Source organism: Sinocyclocheilus anshuiensis, unplaced genomic scaffold (genome assembly GCF_001515605.1).
Source record: "Sinocyclocheilus anshuiensis isolate Anshui unplaced genomic scaffold, SAMN03320099.WGS_v1.1 scaffold1074, whole genome shotgun sequence".
NCBI classification, from domain to species: Eukaryota; Metazoa; Chordata; class Actinopteri; order Cypriniformes; family Cyprinidae; genus Sinocyclocheilus; species Sinocyclocheilus anshuiensis.
In genome coordinates, this window is record NW_015539894.1 from 315,037 (window position 1) to 328,902 (window position 13,866).

The 13,866-nt window shown below is 40.1% G+C and overlaps 2 protein-coding genes across 2 annotated transcripts in view; both read right to left on the reverse strand.

The window, feature by feature from the left end:
- The window catches only part of LOC107685898 (gastrula zinc finger protein XlCGF49.1-like), a 37,336-nt gene extending 27,521 nt beyond the window's left edge, over nt 1-9,815 (reverse strand). Inside the window, exon 1 of the mRNA XM_016482631.1 lies at nt 9,788-9,815. The gene's annotated coding sequence lies outside the window, so the exon portion shown is untranslated. The remainder of the gene's footprint in view (nt 1-9,787) is intronic.
- On the reverse strand, nt 696-2,366 carry LOC107685883 (gastrula zinc finger protein XlCGF57.1-like). Its single transcript, XM_016482617.1, has one exon. The coding sequence runs from the start codon at nt 2,362-2,364 to the stop codon at nt 889-891; it is 1,476 nt and encodes a 491-aa protein (XP_016338103.1). The 5' UTR covers nt 2,365-2,366; the 3' UTR covers nt 696-888.
- Nucleotides 9,816-13,866: the final 4,051 nt, after the last annotated feature.

The following is a 13,866-nucleotide window of genomic DNA, read 5'->3' on the forward strand; positions in this document are numbered from 1 at the left end:
TGTAACATGCTGTCTGTATTTTGGCAGTTCACGGGAGAGATTTGCTTTATTAAAGTCCCCGAGAATTATTAAAACAGAGTCCGGGTGTTGTTGCTCTGTCTCTGTGATCTGATCAGTGAGTTTCTGTAAAGCCAGGCTCACGTGCGCTTGCGGAGGAATGTAAACGCTCACGAGAATGAACGAGTGGAACTCCCGCGGCGAATAGAACGGCTCAGTTAATGAGTTAATGTTAATGAAGAGCATTTCTAGATCGGGACAGCACATCTTCTTTAACGCTGTAACATCTGTACACCACCTTTCGTTGATGTAAAAACATGTCCCGCCGCCGCGCGATTTCCCCGCAGAGTTTGAAAAATCCTTGTTTGTCCGGGAGAGCAGAAGAAGTTTGTCCGTTTTGTTGGGTAGAGAATGGAGATTGGCCAGATGGATGCTACGCAACGGCGTCCTGAATCCACGCTGTCTGAGCTTCACGAGCGCGCCTGCTCGCTTCCCCCGTCTGCGCGTCCTGAAGCGCTTGATCAGCGCCGCTGCTCCGCCAACTACAACGTTCAGCAAAACGTCCGAATAATCGAAATCCGGTAGAAGATTCTGTGGTGTGTTCTGCCGAGTGTTCAGCAGTTCATCCCTGGTAAAACTGATCTTGTTTGAGAAACAAAAAACAGGAAAAACAAAAACAGTACAAACACTGGAGAGCCAAGCACTGAGGCGGCCGTCCTACATATGCATTTACTATTGTCATCCTAAGAACACAAACAGGCTCTCACATTTACACGACTTTGCATATGGATAAGTGTGTTGATTTTATTGCATTGATCACAATTAAATTGTCTTTCCCCAGAGTGAATGCACAGATGGTTGCTGAAATTACACCTTTTTCAAAACCTCTTGTCACACGAAGGAAAACGAGAAATTCTTTTCACAATTATTTTGCAAATGCTGTTTCAGGCTTATGTGATATGTGAAACTCGTGTCACACTGAACACACTTGTAAGGTTTCTCTCCAGTGTGAACTCTCATGTGCAGCTTAAGGTTTCCTTTAACCGTGAAGCTCCTTCCACACTGAGGGCAGGTGAAAGGCTTCTCTCCAGTGTGAATTCTTAAGTGATACTCAAGGTTTGCTCTGTATATGAAGCCCTTTCCACAGTGAGGGCACAAGAAAGGCTTCTCCCCGATGTGAACTTTTACATGACTCTCAAGGTGATTCCTGTCTGAGAAACTCTTTTCACACTGATGACACTTGTAAGGCTGCTCTCCAGAGTGAACCTTTATGTGAATATTAAGGTCTCCTTTAATTGTGAAGCTCTTTCCACACAGTTTGCAGGTGAAAGGTGTCTCTCCAGAGTGAATTCTCATGTGATCCTCCAGGTTTGCTCGGTTTGTGAAACTCATTCCACATTGATGGCACATGTAAGGCTTCTCCCCGATGTGAATTTTTACATGATTCTCAAGTTGATTCCTGTCTGTGAAACTCCTTTCGCACTGATGACATATAAAACAGTCCTCTCCTGAGTGAATCCTCATGTGATGATTAAGGTATTCTCTACATCTGAAGCTCTTTCCACACTGATCACAAACAAACGGATCCTCTCCAGTGTGAATTCTCATGTGAGTCTTAAAATTTTCTTTTTGCATGAAGCTCTTCCCGCACAGTTTGCATTCGTAAGGCTTTTCTCCAGTGTGATTTGTCATGTGGCCATTAAGATCTCTTTTCTGTTTAAAACTCTTTCCACACTGAGAGCAGATGAACGGCTTCTCTCCAGTGTGAATTCTCATGTGGACATTAAGACCTCTTTTCTCTTTAAAACTCTTTCCACACTGAGAGCATGTGAACGGTTTCTCTCCTGTGTGAATCTTCATGTGAGTCTTAAGTTGTCCGTTTAGTGAGAAGCTCTTCCCACACAGTTTGCAGGTGTAAGGCTTCTCTCCAGCGTGATTTCTCATGTGGGTATCAAGGTTTTTTTTCTGTGTAAAACTTTTTCCACACTGAGGGCATGTGAACAGATTCTCTCCAGTGTGGATTTTCAAGTGGCCTTTAAGGCCTTGTTTTTGAGTGAAACTCTGCCCACATGGTTTGCAGGTGTAAGGTTTCTCTCCAGTGTGAATTCTCATGTGGACTGAAAGGGTTTTTTTCTGTGTAAATCTCTTTCCACACTGACAGCATTTGAATGGCTTCTCTCCAGTGTGAATTCTCATGTGAGTCTTAAGATTTCCTTTTAGTGAGAAACTCTTCCCACACAGTTTGCAGGTGTACGGCTCCTCTCCAGTGTGAATTGTCATGTGGGTATTAAGATTTCTAGCTTCTGTTTTATGGGTCTGTGAGTAACTAAATGATTCTTCACCAGGCATGAAGTTTTTCTCTTCCATTTCATTCAGTTCTTGACTCTCCTCTTTCAGCGTTATCGGGTCTAGGGTGAAAAGAATCAAAAACAAGTGAACACCAGTTTAACGGCACAAAGCAACAGACATGAAAACATTTAGACCTGTAATCCCAGAACCTCTTCTTAATACTGTTAACTCTTAACTTTCTTTAGGACACATCCCAAATACTACCCTTCATAAAAACCCACAGAAGAGCACTGCACACATTTGGGTTGGGATCCTGTGGGTGGTCAAAAAAATATACCACAGGTCCCTTGATTTAAAAAGAAGAATGGAGTCAACACATGTTCAGGAAAGATTAAAGTGGGTTTTTAATATACAAAACCAAAACAAGGCAAGTCTGATATTCTAATAAATTTTCAAGTTGTTACTGACAAAAGGGCCCCTATTATGCAAAATTCACTTTTACATGTTGTTTGAACATAAACTTGTGTTGGCAGTGTGTGAACACAACCACCCTATAATGATGAAAATCCACCGCTCCTTATTTTTAATCCCCATAAATCATAAGCAGTGTCTCAGAACAAGCCGTTCACAGAATCTGTACAAAGTGATGTCACATTGCTCAGGTCCCGCCCACTGCCGCTGACTGACACCGCCGTATCAGCATAGACCCGCCCCGAGTTAGCTGTAAACAGTCCGACATTGTTTATCTTCATGCTAGAGCATTTAAAAGTCTTCTTATTAGAACTACAGAAATTATTCATTCAAGAACAGTGAGTGATTTTCTGCTTTTATTTTATTGTTTGGCTCATATTAACAGCGTAGACAGCAGTAGGTACTGTATATTACACTGCTGTCACTTAATACACATATGCACTTTCTTTCCCAGCTGTTTAACTTCACACACATAACCGACTTTGTTTTTGTAAATTACGTGTTTTTAACACAAACTTGTGTGTGAAAGTGAAAATTAGTGCTCACATGCCGTGTGACAGCCGCTTTCTGTGCACTCTATCAGACACTATATCAGAAGTTTAAGCTGATATGGCTTTAAAACGCATGATTTAAGTGCGATATACATGATAATCAAAACCAAACAGATGTTTTTTTTGTCAGAGTATCTGAGGTACAAGCTATGAAGGCTCCGCCCTATTCTGGAAAAGGGGGTGGGGAGCAGCAGCTCATTTTCATTTAAAGTGAGTGAGTGACATGACATGTGGCCAAGTATGGTGACCCATACTAGGAATTAGTGCTCTGCATTTATCCCATCCAAAGTGCACACACACAGCAGTGAACACACACACACCGTGAACACACACCCGGAGCAGTGGGCAGCCATTTATGCTGCGGCGCCCGGGGAGCAGTTGGGGGTTCGGTGCCTTGCTCAAGGGCACCTCAGTCGTGGTATTGAAGGTGGAAGAGAGCGCTGTACATTCACTCCCCCCACCTACAATCCCTGCTGGTACGAGACTCGAACCCACAACCTTTGGGTTACGAGTCCGACTCTCTAACCATTAGGCCACGACTTCCCAACACCAAGATACAGGCACGAAAACAGCGTGTTTCTGCTTTTTTAAAATCTCAACTAACGTTAACATGTAGGTTTCACCCATTCTTCTACAGTGCCTTACTTGATTGGCTTTTTATTCGTGTTTAACTCTTTTCTGTCATTGGATTTCATTTGTTTTTATGTTAAAGGTACTACAATTATTCTCAGTCCCCATTTACAGTGCATAACGGAAAACATGTGGTCTTACAGTGAGTGAAGTAACATGAAAAAGGGCTGTTAAAAGAGTCAATAAGATGTTTGAATCTGGGGGAAAAGGAATTAATAGGAATTAAAAAGTATTGTAAATGGAGATTTTGTGGTATGCTTGGACACAATCTACACAAGTATGACAACTAAGAGTCATGATTGCTTTTCTGTATTGGCCTTTATATTACCTAATTTTTAAAATAAGTTGTTTATTCACATTTGTGTTTTGCTTGCAGAAATCATGTGCCACACAGTCAGCTTTGTTGACAATGAAGAAGTTGAGGTTGTGCCTGCAATCTGGGTGAAGAATGGTGTCTTTATGGCCTCCATATAAACATTTAAATCAATTGTATTGTTTAAGGTAGTTATTTCACCTGCTTTCACTAGATCACAATAATAGAAGTAGGAATATTTCGCTGAATAGTATATTCACATGTAGGGCTGTGACGGTCACCGCGGTGGTTGGTTGGCACTGCAGTTGTCTACTGTCACCGGCGGTAGTGCACGTGACGTCACGCACTCTATAACAACCATAATACAATGTTTTGCATACAACTGTAATAACAGTAATAGTTGCAAATTGTTTTATTTAGACTATAAGTCTATGCTAATTCACAAATTACCTCAAACGCCATACACAGCGTTTCCTTTAGATTGGCAGGTTTGAGCGCAGGAAAATACAGTTTATTCTGCATTCAGCAAGTTAATTTTGTGTTGGGCGATGGACCTTGTTGGGAAACCAAATACTATATCACTGATCTGGAGCCATCTCCATTCATGTCACCCATCCGCGTTTGTACAAGTGTCTTCAAGTTCTCATGATCGCAAACACCTGGCTGGTCAGGTTTGGTGAGGCTTTCTCCAAACTGACCAAATACAAACGAGACAGCGATAAATGAAAGATGTTAACAAGAAATGTGGGAACGATTCCTATTTCAAAGAGAGCACGTGCAGACGAGGAGTTAATGCGCCGCCGCATCCAGTGTAGCATCACTGATTATAATGAGTTCATAACCTAGCATTTTGTCGTGTCGTACCGCGCCGCTCGCGTCCTGTAGACGGGGTGTATTTAAAGGGGTCATATGACGTTGCTAAAAAGAACAGTATTTTGTGTATTTGCTGTAATGAAATGTGTTTATGCGGTTTGGACAAAACCACCCACTGCAGGCACCGTGGCATCATGAAACACCCAGACCCCAGAGAAAAATCCTCTCAAGCTGTGACTCATTCAGAAGATGTAAGTGTGGCAAGGGGGGCGTGGTTTAGTGGGGTCTGCAGCGGGAGAGAGCAGTCGGAGACCAGCGGTGAGTAAGCAGGGCAAGTGCATAATGACGTTCACCTGCTTCTCATTACAGTTATGGCTGATTTCTGGGGACACTGTGGAGTTGCGGGTGAGTTTTGGTCTGCTTCAGGCCTGGTTCTGGCATTCTTCAGGCAAGCAGCTTAAGGGCCATTCCAGGGGAGTGGGCCGTGGAGGTATGTGGGCCATAATAACAGCCTACATTCAACCAGATAAGGCCCACAACCAATTTGCTATCTGGGATGTATTACACTTATATGTACAATCAAAAATAACAGAGCATTATAAGTTCTTTTTGATGATATCAGGAACATTTTTTAAATTTGTAAAAAGTGATGGCACCGGCAGCTGTCGACCCCAGGAGGTTTTCCGCCCTCTGCAGACAATCGTTATAATGCATTAAGTACATAAAATTATTGTTTATATTTTAAAGGCTTAAGTCTTTGCTTAGGTCTATTTTTTATTACCACACACACAAAATCTGGTTACTCAATTAATTTGATTAGTGTGCCTGGAAATAAAGCCCCGATTTGATAAAGTGCTTTGATAAAGATCAATTATAGACAGTTAATCACTCACATTTCACTCATGGTTTGCTTTTTGCAAAATGAATGTATTTGCCAGATACTCCTGTATAATGAAGTGATAGAAAGGAATAATTTTCATTGTTGTGGCTATTTATTATTTTTCCTCATTTATTTGGTGACGTCAGTGATTTTGTCACGAGTTGTGTGTAAATAGTACATGGTGGAGGAAAAAACACTAAAATAATTAGTCAATGCGTTCCCCCGAGAAAGCCTGCAAAGATCTGAAATGGTTTGCGATCGAATGTAAAGTTTCTTGGGGAAACATCTGCAAGAGAACAAAAAACATTGACTTAATTTTCCCTCCTACCTAGTATTTTTCCTCTGTAAAATAGAGATAAAGAGATGAATGACCGAGGAAACCAACCTGTTTGTTCCTCAGTATCTTCATGTTTGACTCTGAAAGCTTCTTCAAGTTATTACCTAAACAGTGTGTTTCTGATGAACTGCTTCACTAGATAGGGAGCGAAATCAGACGCATCTTTTCTGTGATTCATGAGTGGATGCGCTTTTCTCACACAACAACAACAACAAACTGTCCATTAACGTTATTAGACACATTATAACGTTACATTAAAAATAATTAATCAATGTATAGGTACTCTATCAAACTTTATGAACGGGTTTTACTGATTTAAACGCTTTAAAAGATGAAAAACACAAACCTTTTTCTTCAGCAGAATCGCGCAGCGCCGCCTTATGACGTCACGCCGCCTCGCCAAAATAAAAGTCCTGTTCCGACGTTCACTTCCAGAAAACACGTTCAAATGATCAGATAAAGGGTTGTTTCAAAGGATAAATCACAGATTCCCAAAGCTATTAATACCACTGTGCTTTTTTAACAAGGTTGGCTTATTTCAAAATAGAATAATATAGATATACTCCCTTGATCTTCATATTACAAAGGATAGTAAAGAACTGTTGAATATTTCAACCTTATTTAGAATTTGTTGTTAAAAATTAAGTTTGTGGTTGCAGAAAGATCTACCAACTAAAATTGAATCATTATCATGGTGTATATATAAATCTTATTTCATCTCAGTTTCTCCACAGAATATATGAGCAATAATTAAAATACATTTACGTTTAGTCATTTAACCAAAGCGACCTACAAATGAGAACAATAGAAGCAATCAGACCAACAAGAGAGCAAAAGGTGCGGTGACGAGTCTCAGTTAAGTCTACACGGTACACATAGCAAGGGTTTTTTATTTATTTATTTTATATAAATGATTTAGAAAAAAACAAATCAAATCTCTCCTGCTTTATATAGGGTTTTTTTAAAAGATGGGTTCCAAATGAACTCTGGTGCGGTTTGAATGAAATATGAATGCAACACGGACCAAATACTTCTTAACCAACCAAAAACAGGAAGTAATGACAAGATGCGACGCTATATGACATGATTTGACGACATGGTGTAACCAAAACAAAATGAGCAGAGGGCAAACGTGGAGCAACGATGAGGTAACGGGCCTTTTATGAGCTCTTCGTGAGTTTGCAGGTGGTGAAAATAAAATTATATGTACACGCAAGAATGAGCGCGCTTAGTCCAGCAGACGGCATTAGGTGTGTTCGACTTAAAATGCCGCTTTAAGTCTAACACAGCTATTGTTTGGGGTGTTCGGTGAGTTCCGTCACGATATATACATCATTAAAGCCGACCAATCAGGTTGTGAACGTATCACTATGTCTTTAGGTTCACTGTCAAAAATGCCAATGTGAACGCTAAGCGGACCAGGACCAAATGAACCGAACTACAAGTGTGAACGCACCCTTAGACTCTGGTGTAAACACTTGTGTTACTGTTGCTAAGTCCATAGGGGGTGCTTCACCTCTAGAAACATCACTTCCCGTGAGAAGCATGGCTGTCAAGCCTGAATTGTTTGGTGTGCAGGTGGTTGTCCGTCACTGGGAGAACAAGTTCTAGTAGGTCTCTCTTTGTGAGTTATGTGTTCATAGTCATAATATTCTGTGAATTATAAAAAATGTACGTCTTTGTTCTGGCAAATGGCAGTGATGCCAGGGTGATAACTTCTGTAAATGGTATGGGATATTGCCAGCGGTGTGTAATCATTTCATTGCTTGTTCTTTTTTTAGTGGGTTTAGCTGTGTACTTTAAATGCTTTCATGCTGGTTATGATGAGCGGTGCTGCTGATCATAAGCGTCTAATATTAGTAATGCAGATAAATGCTGTGATTTAAGAGAATAACACAGATTTAACGCATTCTCCACAATCCAGTGGATGTCAACTCTACAACACTATTGTTAACTGTTCCCTTTTTTAGAACATATTTCAAAAAAATAAATAAAAAAAAAAGTGGTGTAGTCCATGAAAGCTAGGAGTTATTAAATACCTTATCACTTGACCCAAGAGACCTGGTTTATTATAGACCAGGGTTCCTCAAATCCAGCCCTGAAAGGCCAGTGCCCTGCAAATTTTAGTTCCACACCTGGACAAACTAATCAAGGTCTTCAGAGTTACTAGAAAATTGCAGGTAAGTGAGTTTGATCAGGGTTTGAGCTAAACTCTGCAGGACAGTGGCCCTCCAGGGCTGGATTTGAGGAACCCTGTTATAGACCCATCCCAAATTTGTCATTCCTGCCTAAACTATTAGAAAAATAACGTCCTCTCACCGTGCTCAGTTTGGCAGAAAACAGTTAGGATTTAAGCCCCAATGCAGCACTTTAAACATTACTTACACGAGTTACATCTTTCTTCTTGTGGTATTAGACCTTTCAACAACATAGACCACAACATTCTCTTGAATAGCTTGAGAATTATGTTGGTGTTTGTGGACAAGAATTAACTTGGTTTAGGTCCTGTCAGATTGCTACCACTTGTATTTGGAGAGGTGTCTCATCAGACACAAGTATGGTGTGCCACAGGGCTCAGTATTAGGTCCTCTGCTTTTCTCATTGTTTATGCTTCCACTGAGGGACGTTATCATTAGATTTCACAGATATGACAATGATACTAATTTATATATTTCTCTCCAAGTTAGACTGTTATTAAAGTGTTTACAATCTTGCATGATTCAGATCATCCACTTCATCAACACTTCATAATTTCTGTAGAGTTGGACATTTTAATAAGGATCAAATGAGTGAGTTCAGCTTTGAGAATGAAAACCAACCTGTTTGTTCCTCAGTATCTTCATGTTTGACTCCGAATGCTTCTTCAATCTTCATGTCTTTAATAAACGCCATCTTTATAATAGCGTGTCACGTGGATCTCAGTCGCTTCAGCAGGAGTTTTTCTGTGTTTAAGATCAGAATAATTAACAGAAAGATAATAAATCTAATCTAAATCTTTGTGTGTCTCAATCAGCTCCCTAGTTCAGTAGTCAGCACACTAGTAAGGGAGTCAGTCAGAGTGAGAGTTAATGCACTTAAAAGAATAAATAAATAAGTAAATAAATATAATAATAATAATAATAGAAAGCAAATTATACAGAATTTTAATACTTTGTTTTTATTTATATTTGGCATTTAAAACTTAGATTATATTTAATGGCAATTCAGTTGCGATTGGTTTTTAAGTTGACATTAATAATGTTTGTTTGTTCTCTTTGCATTTCAATAAATAAATAAATGTATGTTTGTCCATCAATAATTGCCAATGACCAAACAGTGTGTTTATGATGAACTGCTTCTCAACATAAGGAGCAAAATGAGATGCATTTTCTGTTACTCATGTTCACTCACAAAAACTAGAAACATTATAACGTTACATTCATTAATCATTAGCACAGTTCTCCATAAACTTGTCTGAACAGATTGCATTGATTTAAACACTTTAAATTATTAAAAAAAACACAAACCTTTCTTCAGAAGAATCACAGATGCAGGAATGTGGACTTATGACATCATGTCGATAACTAATTACGTTACTTAGTTACTTTTTATGGAAAGTAATACGTTACGTTACTTTTGCGTTACTTTTTAAATCTGGACAGGGCTTGCTTGTTTGTTTTTAAAATAAAAAATTTCTATTTTTGGCAAATATAAAAGCCTTTTCCACACCAAAAGTGAAATGAATAAGCCTCAGGCTGAAGGGAAAGTAAATTTACGTCCGTACAGTAGAACGCAGAAGAAGACATTTCAACACACTTCAGCAATAAAAAAAGACACACAAATGTTTGTCTAGAGTTGCCAACAACGTGTATTTTAGACTCCGAAACGCGATTTTTACCGGGGGACCCCCTCGAAACGCAGATAGTTTGGGCTAGTTTTGAATTACCAGAGTTCCTCAACTATTGATTTGTTCTCTCTCACCGGACTCGTGTGTGTGTGTGTAGGTGATGTAAAAGAGGAAAGCAGGCATTTGGACCAAAGCACTGTGAGGCAAAAGAGGAGGAGCCTCAAAATGTTTATAAACTTAAAAGCATTTTAAAAATATATTTGGCCCTCCATATATTTCAGTCCAAGAAAATACATTCACATGTAACATGTAACAATCCCCTCTTCACTGCCACTGTAATGGACAACAATCACAGCTATATTTTAAAGGGGTGGTCCACCACATATGAACATTAATCAGCGCACACATCAGTAATGGCATGCTTGCTTGACGTATGAGAACCAGTGGGGTTCATTCTTGGGTGTTACGCATCATGCTTGAGCTTCTGTAAAAACCAGTGAAGTTTGTTCTTGCACATCAAGTATGGTTGAGCTTCTGTTTATGTTCGCTGTTTCTGTTATGTCATGTGGTGCCCCTCCACAGGAGGGCCGCCACCCCATAGTCACGTCTCTTCATGGCCGCCACTCCAGAGCCTCTCCACAAGATGGCTGTCCAGTCCGGAACCTCCTCACAAGGGGGGCCCAAGGTGTTTGAGACTAGTTTCCAGTTTGGCGGACCCACCTCTATTGTCAGTGCTTAGCAGTCTTTAGATGTAGGGGCGTTTACATTTTATTCAGCCCATCACAGAAATGCAAAACAAATCTGTATGAACAGACCTAAGTCCTCAGCAAACAGTACTTACATATTCAGCATCACTTGAACCCAAACAAATAATACCGTATGTACATACATAAATAAAATTAAAGTCAACAAAGTGCTCTGTAGCCAGAAGGAGAGGTAGGATTTCTGTGAAAGTAAAATTAAATGTGAACAGATTTTGATAAATACAGTATAAGTGTAAGCACAAACATATACAGTAGATAAGTACTGTAAGGGAAACAGGTCAATTTAGCTCAAAGGGAATCATTTAAGATTTTAAAGGGAATTTGGACAGAATCACTGTTTTACGGCTGATCACTGAGACGGCCAGCGATTCATTGAACGAGCCGTATAACATCAACTCTGCAATGGATATTTATATCCAAAGTATAGTGAAAACACTATTAATTAGCACAGTAACAAGATCGGCAGTTTAAGACATTAACTTGTAAGCACAAAACACAAGATACTTCTCTTTTCAATATAAATAAAGCTTTATTGGATAAATCTAAGACATATAAACTAATCTAACACATAAACACACGCATTCACACAAGTTGCAGAAAGAGAGAAAGTGAGGAAATAATTAGTTTAAGAGAATGAAAATGTGAAATCTCAAGTTTACAGCAATATGTGCAATTGCATCGACCTGAACAACCATCAATCACTTAATTAACCCTCGAATTGAGTTCCTCAATGAGGTTAAAATTATATTAAATGCACTAGTTCAGCTAGTATCTGGAGGTACTTGCGTTGTCTGTGTCCGGGGTTCCCTTTGTTGTCGTCCTTGCAGAACAGGGGGTTTCCCGCGGTTGCTGATTGGCTGGAAGTTCAGTCTTGGGAAGCCAGTGGTTGGGCGTTGGCTGACGACGCGGAGTTGTGGTCTGGTTAAAGTTTTAGACGGCACTCGAGGTTGGACTCGGAGATGCGGCGTTAGGCAAAACTTAACTCAGAATACGAAACTCTCAACGGAAAATAAAATAAACTAAAGTAAAGAAATAGAAGTAAAGTTTGACGAGACTAGGTGGCGTTTCTCCTCATGGTTTTGGAGGAGCTGGCATGTAAGCCAGAGCACGCTCAAAGAGCGCACAAAAAGTGATGACTGAAAAACACGGCTAGAAAAAGGCAAAAAGGGTAAAAAGGGCGCGATGACTAAAAAGCATAGCTCAAAGCTATGCCTAAAAAGCCGCATGGCTAAAAGTGATGACTTGAAGCAGTGGCCAGAAGCTAAAGCTAAGAAGCTAGACGCTAAAAGCAATGATTTGATGGTGTCCTGAGTATTTAAACTGGGCTTTTGGACACATCCCAAATGGTGCCTTGACCAATTTGATTGGAAGAAACGTTTCAAGCAAGAATTTTCACACTCATACATACCCAACATGAATATAATCCTATAAACTATTCAATAGTTACTCAAAATACATACACAATAAATGATTAAAACGTGATAGTCTAATGTGTGGGTTACATACATGATATGGAGTTATGCATACAAATGATTAGTTGCTCACAAGTCCTTTTAGTGTCATTTAGGTGCATGGAAAGGCAGTTTCTGTGCCCTTCTGTGGATGTATGTGCACATGTTCTGTGAAGACCAGAGGTTAAGAGGTCTGTAAGGAATCTCAGTCTGTTCTTTGTCTTCGAGGTGGGGGAAAAGTCAATCCGAAGAGCTTGTGAATGTGATTACTATCACTGGTCTACATGTGATGGTCATGGTGTGCATTTCTTTGACCATTAATCTTGATTACTTGCCCCAAAATTGACAATCTCCTTGGAATTGTCAATAAGTGTTCTTTTGTTTAAATGCTGTGAGCTACTCAAAGCTGCTAGTTGGTTCAGGCTTGTGGCACCAGGATCTGATTTACGAACATCCTGTGTCTTGGGCCTCTGTGGAATTCGGCTCCGCATGTTTCAACTATGTTCTTGATCAAATCTTAAATTGTCTGATTCGGTCTGATACCCTACAGTACACACACCCATACATATAGACACATACATTATTAGTACCGTACTTACTTTCAAGTATTTCATTTTTCATCCGCGTTCTCTTTTTTTAGATTCATGTTCTCGTCCCTCAGCTGAGCAGGAAATTCCATGTTATTCCCTTGAAGTCATACTAGTAGGGTTCCGTTGAGAGTTTTGTCTGTATTGCGTTGCTGGCCTGTCAGGAGGAACCTGAAGCCAAGGCTTTGGGGTTGCTTCAGACATTTCTTCATTATTTCTTGAAGACAGCAACCCGTGGTTCTGCAAGGCATTGCAAGTTAAATCTACCATGTAAAGTTGGCAAAGAAACGGTGTGATCCTCTGAAACAGCTAAAGTGGAGTGGATGAAAATGATGAAAGCTTCTGCGGATGGCAGGATGATGACAACGGACGACATACACTCGGCGAGTTACGACTGGGTAGGCAAGCCCAGTAAAGTCTCCCCCAGACTACACTTCAGGGGAATCCAGCTCCGAGGAGGTGTACTCAATACAAAAGTAAGAGCCTCCAGAGGAAGGGAGAAGTCCCCGGATGAGCTAATGTGTCGTGGGGCCTGCCACGCGAAAGAAACCCTGAATCACATACTTCAGATCTGCAAACTAACTCGTGATGCCAGATGTGGCCGACACAATCGGATTAGTAAGCAAGTAGAGTGATGACCCAACACCTGTGAAGAGATGATGTGGCCCCTGAGAGGACGCCAGATGACCCCAACTTGAATAGACATGCACAGCTGCCAAAATTTCTCTATATTGTAATCATTATGATCACACTTGTAATAATCCCTTTATTGAGCTTCTGCCTGAAATTAATTCATGTTAGCTAACTGATTCTATTACCTTAAACTGTTAATTTGTGAAATGAACATTACTTGGACACATTCACTTCTGATAACAGATCACTCTAAATTGTAATGTAGACACATGCATTTTCTGTAAAGCTGCTTTGAAACAATGTGTATTGTGAAAAGCGCTATAC